Source organism: Rhincodon typus, chromosome 23 (assembly GCF_021869965.1).
Source record: "Rhincodon typus isolate 14 chromosome 23, sRhiTyp1.1, whole genome shotgun sequence".
NCBI lineage: Eukaryota > Metazoa > Chordata > Chondrichthyes > Orectolobiformes > Rhincodontidae > Rhincodon > Rhincodon typus.
The window spans coordinates 40965931-40991418 of record NC_063354.1 but is presented as its reverse complement, the minus strand read 5'-3'; the positions used below and the strand labels follow the sequence as shown (position 1 = coordinate 40991418).

The following is a 25488-nucleotide window of genomic DNA, read 5'->3' as shown; positions in this document are numbered from 1 at the left end:
GTTTGTTTCAGTGATCAGTTAAAATTTTTAAATTAATTAGTTTTCTGCAAAATGTCAAAAGGATAGAGGAGTAATGAAGCCTTGTGGATACAGCAGGCCAACATAAACGTTTACGCTGGTTGCACTGAACCGCATCAAGACTTAACTGCAATTAATTTGGAACAGGCTCAGTTGACCAAAATGTCGAAGGCCTTTTGGGCTATTCAACAGCAAATTGGAAATAAAGAGATTAATAATTGCAATTATAACTGGAGCATAAGTATAGATTATTCAAAATGCTGAAGAGAAAGCAAACGTAGAGTTTAAAAATTCCAAGCCATGTGAGTACCAACCTGGAATACAATAATGGGAAAAAACATATGTAAACAAATTGAAATTAAACTGTACAGTTTACATTTGCAGCACTGAGGACTTTAATGTAGATACCTGAAAAGACACTCACTCCACTTACCCTCTCTCAGGGAAAACAATCCTCCATGACAGCCACCATCAGGAGGAGGCCAATTTTGAGTTGTCTCCACGTCTCTACCATGAAACTCCTCCTGCCACAGGCTGGACCGTGAATCTGGAACCTTTTCTGGATCAGGGATCCCTGAACCGGTCACTGCCACTTTAGCTGGCCCAGGTTCCTGGAGTCACAGAAGGACAGGGGAGGAAATTGTTAGAAAGAATACATGCGAGTTACATGGTTTACTGGCTCTGTTACTCTGTTTTACTCTATTTTTAGTGCAGGCAACCAACTGCTTTATGGAACAAGCAGACTTCTGATCCTGTAGAGAATGTCAATTATTAAAACAAATCAAAGCAAATCCAGAAGCTATCCATCTCTATCATCCAGGTTTCAAGAAAGGCCTCTCGAGACAGAGAGCATTGCATATTAGATAACTATTTGTGCACAAAATATTTTCCCACAAATGTGCCTCAGAAGACATCGTTCAAAATCAGATCCATTATTTGAAATAAATGCCTATGTTCAAGGCACTCCAGTAGCATCCAGGCAGAGCATGTTCTTCTTGGGTTTGACTGTAGCTCAGTGGTTAGCAATGCTGCCTCACAACACGAGACCTACATTTGATTCCGACCTTGGGCAAATATGTGGAGTTTGCAGATTCTCCCCGTCTGTGTGGGTTTCCTCCAAGTGCTCCGGTTCCCACCTACAGTCCAAAGATGTGCAGGTTAGATGGATTGGCCATGCTGATTTGCCCATGTATCCAGGGATGCGCAGGCTAGGTGGATTAGTCAAGGAAATGCAGGGTTACAGGTGGCGGGAGGGGGTTCTGTGTGGACTGCTGGGCCAAATATCCTGCTTCATTCCACACTGTGGGGATTTGATGAAAACGATCAAATTCAGACAATTCCAGCACCAGATTAAATTTACCAGATTGATATTTGCACCAAGTTGTTTCTGTGGGCAGAATTTCCAATTCTGCAGATATCAGAAAAAAGGCTGCTTCTCTCCTTCAACCATTTGCATTTTCGATGCTTCCTGAATTTTGGCATTTTATCTATCAAGATGAATTAGCTTTTACCAGGAATCTAGGTCCAGGAACATCAAAGAACCAATACTCTCCCGGTTCCAGGGAGGGAGGAAGATTTGGGTGAGAGCAAACTCAGACATTCTCGTCATATGATTTCATGCCTCTGTCTGTCCTTCATATTCCCATTGTAATACATCCACTGGTATTTCCAAATCAAATAGGAAATGAACAAAGTTCTTGCTAACTGGACTCACCATAATCTGATATTTATGATTCTTGGCTCAAACATTTTTTTTTTTAAAATATCCCCAATAAAAACTTTTCTTCAGGTCATTTACAGCAGTTTCCAGGTTATTAATTTTTTTTAAAGAGACAACCATTTTTAAATATATAAACCAAGTTTCTTGTGCAAATAGGCAACTTGTTTTTCAATACATGATATGCCTGATTTCTTTTGTACATAACAAAAGAATAAGATCACTGTTCAGCAGAGAGTTCTATAATGCCCTAAGCTTGTACATCAATTAAAGCAAAGCTTTGTAATCAATTTCTGGGTTATTCCATGATATAAGCTTTTAAAAAATATTACCATGAATGGAATAAAACAGACTGCAATTTATACAGTAGCGAAATGGGTCTATGTTTGCAGGTCTATGTCTGGCAGATGTCACTTAGTTTCATGCACATGACTATCATGGTGCAACCATATGTCAAAGCTCGAACCTAATTTGGTTCTGGACAGACAAAACTATACAAAATCTGAAAGAGGAATCAAATTACCCAAACTCACCAACTTCTAATTTTACCAGAAGCAGGTTAATGGCTGGTAATTAATCTGTCATCATGAGATGAGTTGGCTATTGAAGCCTTTTTAAGGCATGTGCCATACCTTTATTTTAACAGGTTTTCTCGTTTCAAACCATTTTAATTTAGGACATCTGACAGTTAAAAACATGAGAAGAACTGAAGTCATCAGACAAGTACCTTCACAGCACTCTTTCTGGGCCAAGAGTAGCTGGAGTGTTTTCTCCGGGTCCAACGAGCTAACTTGTATACCAAATACCATTACAAACACTCTCCAAAACCCATCCGAACAGAGACTTCCCCATCTCCAACTCAACACCATGCTCTCACCAAATCTGTCCTGAACCCCCTTCCACCACACTCAAATCTCTCAACCAACCTAAGCACACCCCATTCCCCAGTCCTTCATTGCTGTCTGGAGGTAAACCACAAAGCTGCAGCCATTTTTGAATGTTTTGCCTTTCAAAAGCCAGTCTGACCCCAGACTCTGTTTAATACCCATCGCTATCACGACAGGTTTTTTTTTGAAAACACAGACTCGCTGGTGATTTAATTCAAGGGTCTAAAATACTGAATGCAACAGACAGCATCTGTGTGGATTGAATTGATTGGGTTAGGAAAAAATGAGAAATCATGTATATTAAGCTAATCAATCATTAAAAGTAGGTTAAATGCAAGGTGGCTTTACTTACACAGATAATTGCTGAATCTTGGTAATGACTGCAGATTCACCGAGCTTGTCAGGTTCTTTTGCTGCCACAAATGAAAAGGTAGGTGGAAAGATATGTGACCACCTAATGTTTACTATGATCACCTGAAGTAGTTTGTAATTGGCAGGAAAAGGTCTTGCAAATCTGACTGGTGAAGCCAATGAACAAGCTTAAGATTTAAAAACAAATCTGCACTACCATTCTTTTCAGGTTCTAACTTGATAGATAGTGAGCAAGGAGTGGAAACGAAGTCGGTGTTAGAGAAAACAACACGAGTAATATAGCACGTGAGCTGTGTTAGTGCTATTTGAAACAGGCTTGACAAACCTGTCAGTCTTCACTTGTCATTTCTTTTCTTGCACACTGAAAGAATCACACATGCTGAAAATCAGAAATAAAAACAGAAATTGCTAGAAAAGTTGAGCAGGTTTGGCAGCATCTGGGAAGAAAAATCAGAGTTAATGTTTCAGGTCGAGTGATCCTTCCCATCACTTCTGAGGAAGGGTCACTTGACCCAACATGATTACTCTGATTTCTCTCCATAGATGCTGCCAGACCTGCTGAGCCTTTCCAACAATTTCTATTTTTGTTTCTTTTCCTACTTTTGTATACTTCTCTTTTGTTAAAGCTACATGACATGTGCAATTTATGAATTTCAAAGTACTTTTCAAAACAGTCCTCACTTGAGAGGCTTTCAGTTTTAATGCAATCATCTCAGTCATGCCAAGTGTTTTGCATTTATTCTTCTCCAGAATGAAACATCAGTTCACCTATTATGGGGACCAATGCCTGCGGCCATCATGATATTCATTGGTTTGGACGACCTACCTGAATAACTAAAGATAGTAGGGAGAAAAATAAAGACGAGAAAGGAGGCATAAGGCATTCGTGTAGTTTGGCGTTTGTTGGTAGCACAGACACAGTGGGCCAAAGGGCCTGTTTCTACATGGTATGACTCTTACTTTAAGTCTTCATTTACCTAATCTTTTTTGTCCTTTCCTCTTCAAACTTAGTTGCATCGTACTGTACTGTGGTCCTCAGCCATTTAGTTTCAGAAACAAAATAAAATTCAAAGTTCAATGGCTCAATAATTACTGGGAACTACATGATGTTGTTCTTTGCTGTAAATATCTAAATTAAACTAGCCTGGGAGGTTGTTTGGAATGACAAAGATCAGTAGTACTATGCAGGTTTAATTATCAGATAATATTACTGAATCACTGTCATTCTCTCTGCAAAATTCATCATCTTACAGGCTATTAAAATTAATGATCAGAATAATCAACAATATTGTGAATAAAACATGCTTCATTTTAAAATGGGAGAATCCAGTCATCATTATCTTTTCACGTTAGTATAATAGCATCATCATGCTCATGTATTAGGGCATAAATGTCATAAGCAATTTTGTTTCACTTTATTTATTCGAAAAAGCCTGAAATGTTTTGTAATCTAAAATAACAAAGAATAAGATGAACAAACAAGGTGAGCATAACAAAGTTAAATATTTTTACTTTTGTTGGAAAAAACAGTGCTTCAAGAAGAGACAAAAGAGCCACTTCACCTATGATTCATCCACTTAAACAACTTAGATGATTAGACATATGACGAAGGAGCTGGGTTCATTCCCCAGGTAAATTAAATTTGCAGCTTGGTGGGAAGTGAACAGAAAGTTGACACACAGTTAAATTTCCTGATTGCTATCTCTAGAGGTCAGTGTTGGTAAAATTCTGCTGCATATTGATAGCCGTGGTGATGGCAACACCCTGGAGTTTTCTACGGGTCTTCAAATCCAGCAACTGCCTGTACCTTTTGTCCACAGAAATCAGCATAGTCAAGGCATCAGGCTCACCACATCATCGCACATCTCAGACTAACTTGTAATACAGCTCAGCACTCAATGGCACCTTACATTGCAAAACTGCTGCAAGGTCACTTTGTACATCAAGACAGGCATCCACCTCATTCGCTGTAAATGGGTGCATCTCAGGACTCCTACCTTTCTTTATTAAGCGCTCATTTAGACGCTCACAGCATCTCAACCTCACCTGGCCTTTATGTGCATTGCCATTTCATTCAGAACACAAAAGCTCACAGTACTTTTGTTCTACCTTGTCTTTTAGCACAGAGAAACCCAGGCAGCTTATCTTCATTGGCAGCAGTGAATAGACAAGGGAGCGGATATGATGCAGTATCACTTACATTACCTCAATGTCATGTCTACGGCATGTGGGTGAGCTGTTTTTTGGGTGGGGAGGGGGGGAAAAGAGGTACTAGTATTCATTTCGCATTTAAAATCTCCTAGTATACTCCGGCAACATTCAAATATATGTAGCACAAGCCATAAGGTTTTTGTCAGATGTCAATGTAGAGGATCCCACAGCCGTCCTTATCAGAGGTCTCTACGTCCTACTGGTAAGTCTTATTTGTGTCTTCTGTGACTGCTATAAGGTTACATAACTAAAAAAAAGGTGTTTTGTTTCTGATATTCACAAGTTCACTGCCACCGCCTTGAATGCAGCCAGACACAGCAGTTATCATTGCTGTGGGCAAAGAAACTGACCTAGCATAAAGTGTCAGCTAGCCAAGATCCAGCAGTAATCTCACAGAGGGGTCGCAGTAGAAGCTCTCCTCAGTTTGCAGAGGTGTTTGAGAAGACTGTCTCCAGATGAACTATGCTAAGTGCTGCTAGTGAATGAGGAAGATCCAGGACACTAACAGAATTGTACCATCTACTGGAGCAGGAACTGTGATCTCAAAGGCTGGATGGCTATCCTATACTAGTGGTTGTTAAAGGTGAGAGCTCCACTTAGACATTTTTTGACTGGCTGCTTCCATGGGTCCACTGGGAACCTGTGTGGAATCTCACAATCATTAACCTATTAATGCTGTCACTGATGCAATTGTGAATGATCACTTTGTCTTGTTTTCATGTGATGGGGTCAGTGCTACAACCTAGGCAGTGGTTTTGACAACTTAGTTGGCTTTCTCCAGGTGCATGGTACTACAGAGCATGCACAATTCGTCGACAAAAAAGGATTCCTTTTGGTCAATGTATAAGTCACGTGATCATTGGTGCCACGTTAGGAGGTCTGCGCCAGGTACTCTGAAAGCTGCCACGATTCCTATATTCTTGATAACTTCTGGGCTCCTGTTTCATTCAAAGGGCCAGATATTTTATCAAGGATGGCTGCTGGAAGACAAGCTCTACCTTCTCCAACTGTGGCTGATAAAACTTTTACACAAAATGCTGAAGGCAGATACAATACAACATATACAATCCATCGTGGAGCAGAAGATGGGCCTTCTCAAGGTTCCGACATTTAGAATGATCCATGTAAACTTTATAGTACACTCCAAACAGAGCGTGCTGCATTATCCTAGTATGTTGACCTCTGTACAACTGCAGCATACAAAGATGGGATGCGATGAATGATGTGACTTGATAAAAGTTAATAACAATCGTTTGAAGGCTGTAAAACATTGGATGCACCCACATTCAACAATTTGTTGTGTGCCAATAGACATTAAAGAAAGACATTTCAGTCAGGCTTCTAATGTCATTTGGAGCTAGTGGCAGTTGATCAGAGAGGTGATGATTTAAAACATAGAACAGTACAGCACAGCACAGGCCCTTCGGCCCACCATGTTGTGCCAACATATTATCCTAAGATCAAACTACCCTGCATACCCTACATTATGCTATCATCCATGTGTCTAGCCAAGAGTCGCTTAAAAGTCTCTAAAGCATCTGACTCCACTACCACTGCCGGCAGTGCATTCCACACGCCCACCACTCTGTAAAAAACCTACTTCTGACATCTCCCCTATACATTCCACCAATCACCTTAAAAACTTATGCTCCCTCCTAATAGTCATTTCTGCCCTGGGAAAAAGTCTCTGGCTAGCCACTCTATCCATACCTCTCATCTTGTACACCTCTATCAAGTCACCTCTCATCCTTCTTCGCTCCGATGAGAAAAGTCCTAGCTCCTTCAAACTTTTCTCGTAAGATCTGCTCTCCTGTCCAGGCAGCATCCTGGTAAATCTCCTCTGCACCCTCTCTAAAGCTTCCACATCTTTCGTATAATGAGGCAACCAGAATGGAACACAATGTTCCAAGTGTGGTCTATACAGGGTTTTATAGAGCTGTAGCGTAACCTCTCAGCTCTCAACTCATTTCCCATGCCAATGAAAGCCAACACAACATACGCCTTCTTTACAACCTTATCAACTTGGCTAGCAACTTTGAGGGATCTATGGACGTGGACCCCAAGATCCTTCTGTTCCTCCACACTGCCAAGAATCCTGCCATCAGCCCTGTATTCTGCATTCAAATTCTACCTTCCAAAATGAATCACTTCACACTTTTCCAGGTTGAATTCCATCTGCCACTTCTTTGCCCAGCTCTGCATCCTATCAATGTCCCATTGCAATCTACAACAGCCCTCCACGCTATTCACAACTCCACCAACCTTCGTGTCATCGGCAAACTTACTAACCCACCCTTCCACTTCCTCATCCAAGTCATTTATAAAAGATCACAAAGAAGAGGTCCCAGAAGAGATCCCTGTGGAACACCACTGGTCACTGAGCTCCAGGCTGAATACTTTCCATCTACTACCACCCTCCATCTTCCATTGGACAGCCAGTTTTGTATTCAGACAGCCAAATTTCCCCGAATCCCATGCCTCCTTACTTTCTGAATGAGCCTACCATGGGGAATCTTATCAAATGCCTTGCTAAAATCCATAGGTACACCACATCCACTGCTCTGCCTTCATCAATGTGTTTTGTCACATCCTCAAAGAGTTCAGTAAGGCTTGTGAGGCATGACCTGCCCCTCTCAAAGCCATGCTGACCATTTCTAATCAAACTGTGCTTTTCCAAATAATCATAAATACTATCTTACAGAATCCGCTCCAATAATTTGCCCACCACTGATGTAAGACTGCCTGGTCTGTAATTTCCAGGATTAACCCAATTCCTTTTCTTGAACAAAGCAATGACATTTGCCACCCTCAATCATCTGGTACTACTCCAGTGGACAGCGAGGAGACAAAGATCACCACCAAAGGGGCAGCAATCTCTTCCCTTGCTTGGCTATATTCCGTCTGGCCCAGGGGACTTATCTGTCCTCATGATTTTTGAAACTTCTAGCACATCCTCCTTCCATCAACCTGTTCGAGCATATCTGCCTATTTCATGCTGTCCTCACAAACGTCAAGGTCCCTCTCGCTGGTGAATACTGAAGCAAAGTATTCATTAAGGACCTCCCCTAAAATTTAAAGAGCAAATATATTTACACGTATGATGCTGTATTTACAAAGTGCCACCTGTGAGTCTTCAGGTGTTTTTCTTTTACCTTGCTGTCCCAATACACATGGGTTCTACCCGGAGGTCTTCAGCTCAGGTGGAAGGAGACTGATGACTGAAGTCTGATGACCTTGAAGGTTCAAATGGATGGCCCCAAGACTGGGATAAAGGGCTCAGATATAATGAGTGCCCTGCCCAGAAGCAAGATCATTCTCCTAAACTTCAACTTCCGTCAGGTTGAGGTCACAGGCAGGGTTAAGGGGACAGGCACCTCTGGAGTGTCCAGGTGAGGGAAGGCTTCAAGGGATTTGCACATGGTTCCTCCTCAGTCTAGGTGTTACAGTCATGGAGACACACAGCATGAAAACAGACCCTTGGGTCCAACTAGTTGGCACTAACCATGTTCCCAAACTAAACGAGTCCCACTTCCCTGCTACTGACCGAGATCCCTCCCAACCTTTCTGCTGACACCACCTCTCTCCTTGACAGGAAGAATCACCTGGAGTTACAAAGGCATGGATTTGCATCAGTAAGCTTTGCACATTCAGGAAGGAGAGATTACACCTGAATGAGACTCAGCCAAAGTGAGTATATAGTTTGGGGGCGTTGTCAGAATTTGGTACAGAGAGGAAGAGTTTCATTTTGATTGCTTTTTCAGGCTCATAGCTTGTAAGGTTTTTTTCCAACATGAAATTGCTAGGAAAACTTTGCATCCGGTGACCTGAAACATTAACTTTTGATTTTTCTTCACAGATGCTGCCAAGCCTGTTGAGCTTTTCCAGCAACTTCTGTTTTTGTTCCTGGTTTACAGCATCCACAGTTCTTTTGGTTTTTACCCAGGATCAAGGGCCCAGCACAAAAGGATGTCTTGACAGATAAACTTAAGTTTATTGGTTGGTGCTAGTTACTTATTTGACTATCTATTATTGGCTACTTTCAGACTGAAAGTAAATATGGAAAATATTTACAGGATATGAACTAAAATATCAGAACAAAATGTTTAAAAATCAAATTAAGAAATATGTAATTAAAATTGAGATGCCAGGCCAGGCGATGCGTTGTAGCTGCATGAAATGGGAGCTAGTGGACCCATTGTAATTGTAACTGTAACAAGTGTTGGTTGCTTGAGGAACTCCAGCTCAGAGTTGATGAGCTAGAGTCTGAGCTTTGAACACTGACATCAGGGAGCGGGGAGCTATCTGGACACAGTTTCAGGAGACAACCACATCCCTTAGCTTAACTACCTCAAATATGGTCAGCGATCAGGTAACAGCAGAGTGTAACCATGAGTCAGGCAGGTAGAGGGATCAAGAGGTAGCACTGAACAAGTCTCAGCCCTCGAGCCCATCTAACAGGTTTCAGATTCTTGCTTCGTGGCGGTGAGAGCAGGGTTTTAGATAGGATAAGCAAACTGACCAAGAGATCTGTGGTACAGGGAGCCATTCAAGAGGGGCGAGAAAAGACAAAGGTCGCTGTAACTGGGCTGTCAGAGGAATAGAAAACCATTTTGTGGCCAGGATCAAGAGTCCTGAAGACTGCGTTGCCTGCCTCTTGCCAGGATCTGGACCGCAGAGGAACACGGAGCAGGAGGGGAAGAAGTCATTATCATGGTCCATGAAGGTACCGATGATATAGTCAGAAAGAGGGAATTGTGCTGAGGGAATGTAAGCATCCAGGGGCTAAATATGAAAGCAGAACTAAAAAGGTAATAATGCCCAGATTACTACATAAGCATAAGCAAATTGCCATAGGGTCAATAAGATTTAAGAGGTAAATGTGTGGCTCAGAAGACTGGTGTGGGAGAAATGGGTTTGAATTTGGCACAAGTACTGGCAAATTGTATAACTAAGGTTTTGGATAGGGCTTTAAACAAAATATTGGGAATGGATAAGTTCAGTGCATTGAAAACTATGGAAAAAGTTAAAAAGAAAGAGAGAGGTCTCAGCAGAGGTTATTAAAAAGTTTCCAGAACAAGTAATAGGACAAAGAGGATGGAAAGAGCCAGCCAGAAATCTAACCCCAAGCACAGCAGATGACGGGACAATTATGACAAGGAGTCAGGGGCAGTCAATGCAGGACTGAGGATCTTGTACTTATACGCATACAGAAAACAAACCAAGGTAAATAAGCTTGTACTGCAAACTGAAATTGGCAGATATGATGTTGTGGGTATCACAGAGATGACTGCAAGAGGATCAGGGTTGGGAACTAAACATCTGAGGATACAAGCCCTATCAAAAGGGCAGGCAGGGGAGCAGGGTGCAGGGTTTCCTTATTAAAAAATGAAATTAAATTGATAACAAGTAGTGATATGTACGCCTTCAGTGTTTAATTTGCACGGGTAGCGTTGAGGAACTGCAAAAAGGGGAGAAAAAAAATCCAGATGAGAATTGTGTAAAGGACTCCTAGCAGTAGTCAGGATGTGGGGAAGAAAATAAATCAGGAGATAGAAAAGGCATGTAAGAAAGGCACTATTACAATATTACTGGGGACTTCAACATGCAGGTGGACTGGGAAAATCAGGTTGGTTCTAGATCTCAAGAAAAGGAATTCATGGAATGTCTGAGTTTTTTTGGGGCAGCTTGCAGTAGAGCCCACTACAGAACAGGCAATCCTGGAATTGGCGATGTGTAACGAGGCAGATTTGATTAAGGAGCTTAAGGTGAAGGGACTCCCTAAGGGCCAGTGACCATAATATAACAGAATTCACCGAGCAGTTAAAAGGGGAGAGGCTTGAATCTGCGCGCAAACACTATTTAAAATGGCCATAACACACTGCAGCAACACAGAACTGCGCCAAGAGGAAGAGGAGTACCTCTTCCAGGTTTTCAAGGATAATGGTTATCCAAAAAAACTGGGTCAGAAGACGCCTACACGAACAACATCAGGAACACATCGGAACTAACCACTCGACTCCTACGACCGCTGGGCATCACAGTGGCACACCAGCCCACGTCAACCCTATGACAACTGCTCACCCGAACTAAAGACCCACTCCCCGCTATGGACAGGACCAATGTCATCTACAAGATCCCCTGCAGAGACTGTGAGAAACACTACGTCAAACAAACAGGAAGGAAACTAAACAAGGGTACAAATGTCATGGTATTACAATTGAGTAAAAGGTAACTACAAAGGCATGAGGGTGGAGTTGGCCAGAGTTGACTGGATGGGGAGCCTAGCATATTACCTGACCTCCATCATTGATAAGATCTGAGAGTCCATTAAGGAGGATGAGATTGCGGAATACTTAGAAGAACACAGCAAAGTACGGCTGAGTCTGCATGGCTTCAATAGGGGACGTCATGCCTGGCAAATCTGTTGGTATTCTTTGAGATGGTAAACAGCAAGTTAGACAAAGGAGAGACACTGGGCGTAACCTATTTGGATTTCCAGAAGGCCTTTGACAAGGTGCCACACAGGAGGCTATTTAATAAAGTCAGAGTTATGGTGTCTGGGGCAAGGTTATAGGAGCATGCAGAGAGGATTGGCTGTCTGGCAGAAGGCAGGGAGTATGGATAAAGGGATCTTTTTCCGGATGGCATCTGGTGACTCATGGAGTGCTGCAGGGGTGCGCATCGGAACCACAGCTATTCACATTATACGTTAACGATCAAGATGAAGGAAATGGCAGCACTTTTGCCAAGTTCACAGATGACACAAAGATAGGTGAAGGGGCAGCTAGTGTTGAGGAAGCAGGGAGGCTGCACAAGAACTTGGACAGGCCAGACAGTGGGCAAAGAAGTGGAAGATGGAATAAAATGTTGGGAAGTGAGAGGTTATGAACATTCGTAGAAGAGGAGGTGCAGACTATTCTCTAAACGGGGAAAGGCTTCAGAAATCTGAAGCACAAAAGGGAATTGGGATTCCTAGTTCAGGGTTCTCTAAAGGTTAACAAGCAGGTTTAGTTGGCAGTTGGGAAGGCATATGCAATGTTGGCATTAGAGCAGAAATGTACTGCAGAGGCTGTACAAGGCACTGGTCAGATGCATTTGGAATATTGAGGGGTATTTTGGGCTCCATACTTAAGGATGAATGTGCTGGTGTTGGAGGGGGGAGTATGTTCTAATGCCTGCAGGCATTAGAACACACACAGGGACTGTATAGTGCCTGATAGCTGGCTCCAGCTGATGGCTATGACTAAACTCTCAAACACCCGATGTGGAGGGGAACTTCTGTTTGCATAGCTATAAACAAGTTAAAAGAAACCAACTGAATGGTGGTGACAGACAGGAACTATAATGGTAGGGATGGTGGAAATGAAAAGGGTGGTGCTCCCCAAAGTGGTCAAAAGATCAAATGATAAGAATGATCAAAAAGATCAAATGTGCTTTCGCTAACACTTGAAAAGGGAGGCTGCTGGGAGGGTTGCATCTTTAGTAAACATTTGTACAAAGAATATCACATCAAGACGTGAAGCTTGGGAGAAACCAATATTGTCAAATAAAATAACAGCAACAGCAATTTAGGAATTACTGGAGTGCTAGTGTATACCATTAAATTATTTTCTTTCTGTAGCTCACCTCTGCCCCCTCTCACAGCCCCATCACTCACCACCACAGCAAACAAGTTTGTCTCTCCTTATTTTGGTACAGGTTTAAAACATTTACTGTACTCTTGAATACAAATCCCAATATATTTATTCTGATTAAGACAGAATATATTAAAACTTTTAAACCACACTCCATATTTTATTTATAATTGTTGGCAACTGTAAAGGTATACCACCAGAAATTAAGGAAAGTTAATATTCACACATAGGAATATCTCATCTCAGAAAAACAGCTGCAACTAATATTCAAATAAATCCTCATACAACGTACATTGGTCTGTGGCAAAAATAAATTAACATTTTACAAATTTTGCCTTTTAAAAGCTTATGTATAAATTCTGGGTTAGGAAGAGGAAAAAATAAACACAACATGACTGGACTGTCAGAAAGCAATATCTCATTTTAATTTAAAAACAAAGTGCCAGAGAAACTCAGCCGGTCTGGCAGCACACGTGGAGAGACAGAAAGAGCCAAGTCCAATACGATACTTCCTCAGAAATCATTTTAAATTTAATTGGCCATCTGCACAAAAATGGATGTGGAACTGTTTTGGATTGGTTCAGTTCAACTTCCCTGGTGAGGATTATTAACAATCTCCAACCCTAGTGATGAAAGCTTTGGTTTTGCCATTTGCTAGCAGGCCCAAACAAATTGAAATGCTGACGTCAGCTCAAAACATCACAGTTGGCGTACATATAAATGTGTGGCCATCTGGATCATTAAAAAGGTTGATTGAAAGACTCTACAATTACTGGTAGTGAAAACTTGGGTGACAGCAGTATTGTAAATTCAGTAAAATGTAGTTTAGAAAATTAACAAAATAAATTAAGTGTATCAATAAAAATATTTTATTTTATTTTTAAAAAAAAGGTACTCACTCAACAGGTCTGTTCCCAGTCCTACCACTGACCAGAGTTTCCAATTATCCACTACCTTGGTTCTCTTTCCAGTCCAACTCCCGCGCACTATGAATTATCAATAATCTGTCCTTTTCTAAGTATTACTACTAGATAGTAAGTGAATGAAAGGATCAAGCAACCATAGCCCAGAGCCAGGAACTCTGCACAAGGTGCTAACTCATCAGCAAAATGGCAGCTTCGCAGCACTGTCGCAACCACAGAGAATGCAAATGTTTAACAGAGAAATCAGATCACAAACAGAAATGAAAACAAAAAGTTCTAACAGAAAATCTAGAACATGTGGTAGTTTGTAGGTTTACATGAGAGAATCAAACCAGTTTGAAGGACATTTCATCAAGTTGTGCAGAAACCTAGAAATAAATTCCAGTCATTCACTAGTAATTTTAAAAAATGGATTTAATTTTAATATCGTTTTCACCACAAAGATTCTAAGTAAAATTCTCAGCTTTTTAAAATTATGTTTAGAGTCAATAGCCGAGCAATCAATGGAATGGTGTCTGACACCTCCACTTTGGGATAAAACATCAAGAGTACAGGTTAATTAACGTTCATGTTCACGTTCAGATTAGCTGAAAACACAATTGTATAAGTTATCTACAGAAGCTGCATCTTGTTAGAAACGAAGATGGTGAAAGCATGCTTATGATAGCACATACAGAAGTCAAAATTACATCAGAAGTCCACATGTAATAAAGATTTTATCCAAGTATGAAAACAGATTCTTACAAATAGCTATGCAGTCAGGAGGTACTGTAAAAGGGCACTTTTTTATTTTTGAATTGTGAACTAAGACATGAAAAGGACACTACTTTAAACGAAGGAAACTGAAAGGAAGCGGGGCAGATTTAAAATGATTTGCTGGAACTCTGCCAACTATACTTACTCCGTTGCTTTAGTCAAAAGAGAGAGAGATATTGTGGATTGGCACCGTGGCAATGTGGATTAACAGCCTCGTGATAATACTACTAGGTCATTTCCACCCCACTGATGAGAGATTTTAAAAAATTGGTTCCAGGAATGAGAAACTTCATTTATTAGGATAGACTGAAGAGGTTGGGGCTATTCAAAGTGTGACATCGTGGAGCTCTAGCAAAACTAGAGTCAAAGAGAACTGGGGAAACTCTACGCAGGTTGCTGTGGCTGGAGTTCAGTCATCTTAACTCCAAGACATCTGTGCAGGTGTTTCACAGGCCCAACAATCTTCAGCTACTTCATCAATGGCCTTCCCTCCATCAGGAGGTCACAAGTGGAGATGTTTGCTGATAGCTGCACAAAAGTTCAGCATCATCTGTGGCTCTTCAGATACTGAAGCAGTCCATGCCCAATGGTCAATATGACTGCAAAAGTACTGCACACTATTTTAATTTCCATCTCCTTTTCCATCCAGCATGCTCTAGATTTACCTGTCCTACCTTTCACTTTTTAGGGAATATACCTGAACCATCTCCTCATTGACAAGTAGCCCAGCACTCAGCTACAGATTTTCCCATCCACATTTTGTTCCACTCTACCTGGCTCAGTTTTGTTCTTGCTCCATTGCAGTTAGTTCGTCTCCAACAAATTAATCTTACCCTGGATTGCCTATTGTCTTTTCTACCATCAACTGACACTTGATGTTCTTGGCCCACCTTGCATCCAAGAACCAGGTCAAACAGCATGTCTTTTTTTGTTGGGCAGTCAATAGAAAAAGTTTCTTGAACACAATCTATAAATGTTTGCCCCTCTGTTTACCACTGTCTCTGTCTCTGTCTATATTTGGCAATTAAAGTCTCCAATAATAACTACAGTGTAATTTTGACAGCTCTAATTTCTGTGCAGATTTGCTCCTTGAAACCTCTGGTACATTGTATTTCTCCAGCACTGCAATGCTGTCCTAAACTAATACAACCTCTCTTCCTCCTTTGTACCCAGGAATATTCAACAGCCAGCCCTGCTCTCCCATGTGCAAAGGTCTCTTATCACCATAACATATTTCCACATGGCAATCTGTGCCTCTAACTCCCCAATCTTATTTACTACATTCCATGTATTCACATACATGCACAGGGATCCTGACACGGAGTTCATTACCCTTCCCTACTTCGACTTCATAAATTGACTTCCTATTCTCTATTCTGCTGCTATCCATTTCTAGAAGTACATTGTACAAACTGATATTCTTCTCTAATATACTCTGTTGGGGCCCCTAGCCTCTTTACTTAAGGAAGGCTGCAAGGAAAAGCCTGGGAACTATAGACCAGTCAGTCTGACATCAGTGGTGGGTAAGTTGTTGGACGGGACTCAGAATTTGTATGCATTTGGAGAAGCAAGGACTGATTAGCAATAATCAGCATGGTTTTGTGCATGGGAAATCGTGTCTCACAAACTTGGAGTTTTTCAAGGATGTGACCAAGAATATAGATAAGGACAGAGCATTGGAGGTTGCATACATGGACTTTAGAAAAATATTTGATGAGGTTCCACATGGTAGACTGGTTAGTAAAGTTAGATCACACTGGATTCAAAACTGGCTTGACAGTACGAGGGTGGTACAGAGTTGATTTTCAGACTAGAGCCCTGTGACGCAGGAATCGGTAGTGGGTCCACTATGTGCCATTTATATAAACAATTTGAATGAGAATTTAGGAAGCATGATTAATAGGTTTGCGGATGACGCCAAAATTGGTGGTACAGTGGACAGTGAAGAAGGTTGTCTAGGATTACAAAGTGATTTGATCGATTGGGTCAATGGGCTGAGGAATGGCAGATGGAAAATAAAAATCAAAAGAACTGCGGATGCTGTAAATCAGGAACAAAAACAAAGTTGCTGGAAAAGCTCAGCAGGTCTGGCGGCATACGTGGAGAAGAAAACAGTTAACTTTTCGGGTCCGGTGACCCTTCCTTAGAACTGATTGTTTGTAGTTGTGAATGGCAGATGAAGTTTAATTTGATAAACGCAAGGTATTGCATTTTGGTGAGACTTACACAGTTAATTGTAGGGCCCCAAGAGGTGTTGTCGAATAGAGAGGGGGCTCAGGTACATTGTTCTTTGAAAATTGCATCACAGGTAGACAGGGTGGTAAAGGCGGCATTTGACATGCTTGCCTTCATTGCTTAGACCACTGAGTATAGGAGTTGGGACGTTACATCGTACAGGATGTTGGTGAGGCCACTTTTGGAGTACTGTGGAGGGGCGTTCAAAACTAGAGGGCATATTTTAGGGCGAGAGGAGAAAGATTTAAAAGAGACCTGAAGGGCAGATTTTTCCACACAGGATGGTTCATATGTGGAATGAACTGCCAGCGGAAGTGGTAGATGCAGTTACAAAATTTAAAAGACATTTGTCCAGGTATAAGAAGAGGAAAGATTTAGAGGGATATGGGCTAAACACAGGCAAGAGAGAGACTAGTTTAGTTTGGGAAACTTGGTTGGCATGGACAAGATGAACCAAAGGATCTGCTTCTATGCTATATGACTCTTGACTCTACAATCCACCCCCGTCACATATCTCCTCCATTCTTTTTCATCCCATTTATACAGCTGAGCCACATGCAGTGCCACAAACCTGACAATGAATGCACTACCTTGAGAAGCCAAGGCCTGCAGCAGCTTCCAAAATAAGTAAATAATTTATGACCACAACCTCCGACAACTCCAACTACCTGCTTGTTTCTCTTGGACAGCCTGGCAGTCATCATTCCCTTTTTGCTTCAACCCCCTAAAGTGTGATGCATCAAATTCTCCGAGCATGCTATTAATGTAGCTTTCAGATTTACCGTGACTCCAGCCAACTGCTCGAGCTCTGAAAGCCAGTGCTCAACTCTTTACAGTTAGCAGCATTTCCTACACATAATGCAATTTAGGACACTGGTAGAGTCGTGACTTCCAAAGCTTCAGGTTTCATTTGACCAAGGTAATCTTCCAGGTTTTAAAATTATTTCCCTTATGTTAAAAATCAAATGCTTTATGTACATGAACAGTGAAACACTACAGAGGGACTAAAAATCTTCCAGGACTTAACACTGTTCCATTTCATTTTTACTCAAAGCTAACATTATAATGAATAGTTAGTAACATTCTATCCTTCAAAATGAGGTGAAATTTGGATGAGACTGCCACATAAAATGCATATACAGCGCATGAAGAAGTAACCAGAAGGTAAGTAACCCATTCAGAACAACAGGTGGCTACAGAAGAACCACAATTGTGACTATTGAGGCTTAACAGTCAAATCTAATCATTTCAATGCCAAGTCTATCAGCAAGGACTGTAACTTTACATACGCGAAACAGCAAGGGACATCAATGACCAGCTTCTCGAATTCAGTATTTAACTATACATGCAGACACAAAAAGTTGCTGTCTAATCTCTGTAGCTATTTCTTTCAAACCTGAAGGTTGTAGTACTTTGGGTACTGAGGATTTTCAAATTTAGTCCCTTAAATTTTTCCAATACTTTCTCTCTGCTGATATTTATTTCTTCAACTTCTTCACTCATAGCAGACCCTTAATACCCACATTCTTTGGCATGCAACTGTATATTCTAGAAGATAAACAGAAAATCTCTGTTCAATGTCTCAACCATTTCATCATCTGCCCAACTCCCCGCAATGCCCGACCCTCAACTCACACCCGATTTCTCCACTTCGGTTGCTAACGAAGCAGTATTTGCTTTAGGTACTCTCCTGATTATACACTGAAAAACTCTTACAAAATTTGGTTATATTATTTCTGGCTAGCTTTCTCCCATATTTCAAATAGCAGGCAGTAGAATGACAGCATTGCAGAGCTGTTGGAGCAAAAGAAGCTGCTTTTTACTCCATCATGGGTACACTACCTCTCCAAATAAGCAATTTAGCAAGGGCTATTCCTGACTTTCCCTCCATAACCATGCACACTCTCTCTCAGACATGCTCCAGCTAAAGCGGGAAATGACACAATGGATGAATGGCCTAGCTTTGTGCTTCAAAATATCTAAATTTCTACTCTGAATAAGAAAGTTATATAGGGAAGGCACAAACCAGTAAACGCTGCCAAGGACAAAAATGTCTCATGAATCAGGTAGAGTTACTTCAGGACAAGTGCCATTCTATATTAGAAATGTTAACTGTTTCTTTCTTCATAGATACTATCAGACCTGCTGAGTTACTCCAGCACTCGGTTTGTGTTTCAGATTTCCAGCTTTTGCAGTATTTTGCATTTATATAAGCAGAGTTACTATACTTTTGCTTCACTGGGACTCAGGAACCCTGCAGAGGAGGCATTTGTGGCACAAACTTGGTGAGCAGATATTTGCTAGGGTGTTACATCAAATAACTGAGCTTGTTGGATGTCACTAGAAATGCAGTTGATATTTCTTGCAAACGACTAAAATCTAGTTGCTTGCTGAACCTGCTACATGGCTATGAGACTGCACTCGAGATGTGAGGTTCTAACAAGATAAATATTTACAACAAAGTTGTTGCATCTTGAAATTAAAAATAAAATCACAGACAGTTTATAAAACTGCAACTGCTGAGAAAAATGGCAGCAATAGGATCTGATAGAATTGCACCTTGAAACTGAACTCAAGAATTATTTGATTATACTCCTGCATTCAGAAATGTAAACAGATTTGCAACAGCTGCTAAACAATATTTACGGCAGTGAGATCATCTTGAACTGTTCTTCAAAGTGTTATTTTAGAACCATGAAGACTAGTATTAAAAGAAGGATTAAATAGCTGTCACATAACAGTACCTTCACCTACAAAGAACCCTCTTAACTGAATAAGTTGTTCATCAGATGCAAATTGGAAATGATGACAAGATAATAAGCCATCAGGTTGCTCCACTTCACAAAGACTGCACCATTTTATCTGGGGAATTAAGTGAATGGCTCTCACCAATGGTCTCAAACATGCAGGTCCTACAGCAATTCCCCCCTTTCTGCAGTAGTTCCACCTTGTACACGAGTAGATGGGATGTCACCATCAAATCCCATGCGAAACCAACAGAAGTCAAGATGGGTGAAGTCTGCAGAGTGCTTCTTGGTACGAATGCTTTCTCGGATTAATACTACTACTGAGGTGGAACCTCATTGGTGCTGAAAAAGACATGGTTTCCTGGAACTGATAATGGCCTGTCAGCACGAAGCAGGAATTGTATTTCGTATTTTTACTACTAAAATTGATCGACAACTTTGATTTTGCTTCTTTGAAGCTTCCTTTCTCTATCCATAAATTAAAATTATCCTTTCAGATCAGAGAAGTTTGCATTTGACTGACTATCATCAAGAAACCCTAGCAAAACTGGTGACAACGAGAACTCGGGGAGGCTCTCCACTAGTTGGAGTCACACCTGGCACAAAAGGAGGATGGTTGTGGTTGCTGGAGGTCAGTCATCTCAGATTCAGGGAATCTCTGCAGGAGCTCTACAGCGTCCTAGGCCAAACCATCTTCAGTTGCTTCAAAAGACTTTCCCTCTATCATAAAGGTCAAAAGTCTCAGAATATTTGCCAATTGCTTGAATGGTTGCAGCTCCAACAGCACACAAGAAGCTCAACACCACCCAGGGCAAAGCAGCAGCTTGATTGGTACCCAATTTATCATATTTAATAGACAATCCCTTCTCATAAATGGAGCAGCATGTCCTACCAACAAAATGCATTGCAGTAACTCACTAAGGTTCCTTTTACAGACCTTTGAAACCTTCAATCTCTACCACCTCAAAAGGATAAGGGCAGCAGACACATTGGAACACCATCAGCTGAAATTCCTTTTCCAAGCCACTCACCATCCTGATGTGGAAATATTACTGTTTCTTCAAGGTCGCCAAATGAAAATCCTGGAAGTTCCTAACAGCAAACACAGATAGAGTGTCCCTACCACCAAGAACTACAGCAGTTCAAAAAGGCAGCTCACCACAACCTTTTCCAGGTCAATAAATACTGGCCTATGCAACAAGGTCCACATCTCATGAACAAAAAAAGTAGTATAACGTAATCCCCATCTTAAGACCATGGGAATTTATAAAACAAAATACCAAAAGCCATGAACTCCACCTCAAAGATGAGGACTTAATTAATGCTTGCTGCTTTAGCCCAATAGCTGGAATGTGGCCTTTGATGAGATGGAGAGGCTGTGCTAGACAATAAAGTTAATAGCAGTTTATTTTACAGTATATGTTTGCAACTGTGGTCATTCTGGTTGGCAAACTAGAATAGTTTATCATGCCATCCAAATATGGTTGAAAACATTCATACTGTGACTCATTTATTTATTTGTGATTTGTCAGCTGTGACTGCAGTTGATAAACACTATTGTCTGAATGACAGGCTCCTGGATTCAAGGGCTGGAGTCTAAAACAATCAAAGCTGATTCTCCAGTATATCACTTCAGTTTCTAAAGTATCATACTGGACTCAAAATGTTAACTGTCTCTGTCAACTGATGTTGCCAAACCTGCTGAGTTTCTTCAGCATTCGCGGTGTTTTTCTGGGACTTCCAACATCCACAGTATTTTGATTTTATGAGTTTAGGACAGTATGAATGTATAATTGCTCCAATTGTTGTATTCACTTTCTCTGGCCTAGCAGTAGAACCAAAAACCCTTGCAAATTCATTGATTAAACATTCACATCTTGAAATGACAATAAAGTTCTAATTTACAATATCTGAAAGGTCGACTGAAGTGGTCAATGATTTATCATATGCAAGTCCAGTAGCTACCCAGGGAATCCTGCACACTGAAACCATGATCGCAATAACTCTCAATAACCTATAAAAGTCACTCCGTACACCTGTAGTTGCCCACAGGGACGCTGCAGATGGGAGCCCTATGCAAGATCATGAAACTGGGTTCTACTGCACGGTCAAAGAGTGGATGCAACAAGACTTGGAGCTACGAACACATTCACTGTCCTAAATGGAGAAAAAAAATTAAAGCAAAATAACATGGATGCTGGAACTCTGAAACAGAGTTGACACTGAAGTAGTACTGTGCAGGACTCGGTCTGAAGTAAATGTACTGGAGTATCAGCCTTGATTTTTTACATTCAAGCTCTGTAATCCAGGACCTTGTGACTCAGAGGCAAAAGGTGTTATCAACCGAGACACAGCTGACAAATGACAAATAATTTAATCAATCACAGTATGAATATATTTATTGCGCTGAAATCCAATCAGATGCTTTTCAATAGAAATGAATGGACCGAAATGCAAATGGATTCTGAAGACTAGCCATGTGAGAATGTGAAACATTGGAAGTTAAGTACAATGGGAGTGGTTATTGTACGTATACTATTCTTGCAAGTGTATTATCCAAAAAGCACATAGTATGATACACCATCATGGCCCATGTCCAAGAGAATCTGCATTGCTAAAGCAACACTTGTCTCCTAGGAGACATGAAGTATGTTTTATTTTCGGATGAGAAGTGCATGAAGCAGTCTGTAGCAACTATCATAGCAAGTCCCTATTACTCATATCAGAGCCCTAGCAGAAGATTAGATAGATAGAAGCTACCAACTCTTGATTCATAAGTTACCTTATATATACACACTGTCTGTTTTCAATTTTGTCCTGAATAATATGGAACATGCTGTTCAGTTGTTCATTTAAAAGGATTTCTTTCGAAGTAGACAAACGTAGCAGTCAGCTGAAACAACATATTGGAAACACACATTTTTGCATTGAAAGTGAATGGATTACTTCCACTCATTTCTTATTTTCTCAGAATCATTAAATATGACCTGAGAAACATTAAAATTAAAGCAGGATTTCTCTCCTCTGAAGTGAGCACCTTAATTACAAAATTGACAAAATATGAATGAAAAATTCTCAGTATTCCACGAAAGCAAGGAACAGACTTATTTGATCACCAGAATCTATTCAGCCTAGACATTGCGATTCATGCCATAATGTTCTACAGAAAAAGTTTTGTTAATACACTATTACAGCAATTGAACTGCTGAGTATGCCTTGATGCAAGCACTACAGAGATGTTGGGGTCAGCTTTACTTTTTCAGGCTGACTAAATTTTAATCAATGTGCCAGAAGGTATTTCTTAACCCAAGGAAAGCAGATCAGAATAATCTGTCACTATTTTTTCACTTTATTTTTGAAAAAAAATTATCAAACAAGCTGACAGCAAAAAGTAATCTTGCATTTATGATCTCATTACATCCCAAAGTGTATTAGAACTGAAAGTATCACAGCATCAAACAGACAGAGCAGTGTATTTATACAGCAGCAAGAATAATCCCACTTTTTTCTGCTATATTAATAAGCAAGTTTGAAGTTTACTCTATACGGTCACTGGTCAATGAATTAGCACCAATTTCAACTGTGGTCCCCTACATCACACATGCCAGTCTTCAGCCAATTTGACTCACTCCACATGATAAAGAAACAGTTGGAGGCACTGGACGCCGCAAAGGTTACGGGCCCTGAAAACACTCTGGCAATAGTACCGGATACTTGTGCTCTAGAACCTGCCGCTCCCCTAGACAACCTGTTTCAACATAATTACTTCATTGGTATCTACCCACCAACATGAAAAATTGTTCAAGTATGTCCTGTAGACAAAAAGCAGGACAAATCCAACTCGGCCAATTACCACACCAACAGTCTACTCTCCATCACCAGTAAAAGGTATGGAAGTGGTCATTAATAGTGCAACTAAGCAGCACCTACTCAGTAATCACTTGCTGACTGATGCCCAGTTTGTGTTCCGCCAGGGCCACACAGCTCCTGATCTCAATACAGCCTTAGTTCAAAAGTGGACAAAAGCACTGAATTCCACAACCAAACACCCAACCACGTTCAGCTGCTTCATCAATGACCTTCCCTCTATCATACAGTCAGAAATGGGAATGTTTGCCAATGAGTACACAATATTCAGCACCATCTGCGACGACTCAGACTCTGATGCAGTCCATCCTCAATTGCAACAAGATCTGAGCAAGACCCCAGCTTGAGCTGACAGGTGGCAAGTTACATTCACACCACACAAATGCCAGGCAATGACCATCTCCACCAAGAGATAATCTAACGAACGTCTCAGAGCAAATTACTGCAAGAGCTGGAAGCTGTATTGAAAACGTAAAATGCTGGAGATCAGAGGGTCAGGCTGCATCTATGGAAAAAAAGCAAGCTATGTCTTGAGTCTAGATGACACTTAAATCAGAGCTGATGTCAAGTGTGATGCTTCATGTCAGCTCAGATGACAAGACATCTAGACTCGAAACATTAGCTTGCTTTCTCTCCATGGATGCTGCCTGATCCGCTGCGATCTCCAGCATTTTTTGTTTTCAGTTCATCTAACTACTGTCCCTTGACATTCAATGGTATTACCATCACTGAATCCTCCGCTTCTATCCTGGGGATTACCATTAACTAGAAACTCAACTCCCCATATAGAGTCATACAGCATGTAAATAGACCCTCTGGTTCAACTCACCCAAGCCAACCAAGTTTCACAAACTAAACTAGTCCCATTTGCCTGCATTTGGCCCATATCCCTCTAAATCTTTCCTATTCATGTACCTATCCAAATGTCTTTTCAATGTTTCAACTGTACCTGCATCGATGACTTCCTCTGGCAGTTCATTCCACATACGAACCACCGTGCGTGAGAAAAAGTTGCCCCTTAATGCTGGCTCTTTTTGCTCTCTCCACAGATGTTGCCAGACCTGCTTAATTTCTCCAATGCTTTGGCTGTTTCAGATTTCCAGCACCCACAGTTCTCACATCATCCAATTCACCCCTGTACGCTACCTTGTTCCTTCCACCTCTCCTTACCCCACAGTTATCCTCATTAATCAACTGTTCATTCTCCAACTTCATCCTGATGAGAGCTCATCCAACAAACTTCATCTTCTCTCTCCCTAGACGTTGTTTGACCAAAGCAATTTCAGCATTTCCTATTTTATTTCAAGTTTACAGTATGTGCAGTACTTAGTTTTTCTTGTTATTTTTCCTTATTCAGCAACACACAGAAAGGAAAAGTCGAAAAGAGTGAAAGGTTCTGAAGAAGGGTCCCGACCCGAAGCATCAACTTTCCTGCTCCTCTGATGCTGCCTGGCCTGCTGTGCTCCTCCAGCTCCACACTTATCTCCGACTCCAGTATCAGCAGTTCTTACTATCTCTGAAAGGTTTAAAAAAACTCCCTTTGGAGATTCAGCAACAGTTTAACACTAGAGAGATATGATTTTAGCCTAGTGCTTCCTGACAAATTTCCTTAGCTTACAGTTCCAAAAGAAGTGTTGAGAGCTCTGATCTTAATCTGCACATTTCAATAGATTTTCACATGCCATCTAACGAAATACATTTAGCAAAAAAGCGCGGAGCTAATTAATGAATTTCCAAAATATTAGGATAAACATTGAATATTACAGTTTCACAATTTTTCGTTTTTACAAATATTCTAAAGTCGACCAACAAAATTAAGGTAAAGACTTATGATTTAAAACAAAATCCACTAAAAGATGTAATTATTTTTTGTCTCAAAATAACAGTAATTTCCCAAAATGTTGGTAACAAGTTTAGAGATCATAAGATTGTCTGTTCAAGTGCAGCAATAAATTCAGCTTAGTCAAATGTTAACTTGAAAAGGAACACATGTCCCAGAGGGAAAATTACAAGTCTAATATTCTTAAGTAGATTTGTAGTTTGGGTCGTGGATGCTGTGGTTGGTTCGCTCACCGAGCTGGTTCATTAGTTTGTAGGCTTTTCATTACCCTGCTGGGTAAC

At 40.8% G+C, this 25488-nt stretch overlaps 1 protein-coding gene across 4 annotated transcripts in view; it reads right to left on the bottom strand.

Annotated features, from left to right (window-relative positions):
* The window catches only part of LOC109915688 (COP1-interactive protein 1-like), a 343206-nt gene that overhangs the window by 171703 nt on the left and 146015 nt on the right, over positions 1-25488 (bottom strand). For all 4 annotated transcript variants that reach the window (XM_048610817.1, XM_048610815.1, XM_048610818.1 and 1 more), the window contains exon 6: positions 452-629. In XM_048610817.1, coding sequence (XP_048466774.1) covers positions 452-629 — 178 coding nt within the window. The remainder of the gene's footprint in view (positions 1-451; positions 630-25488) is intronic.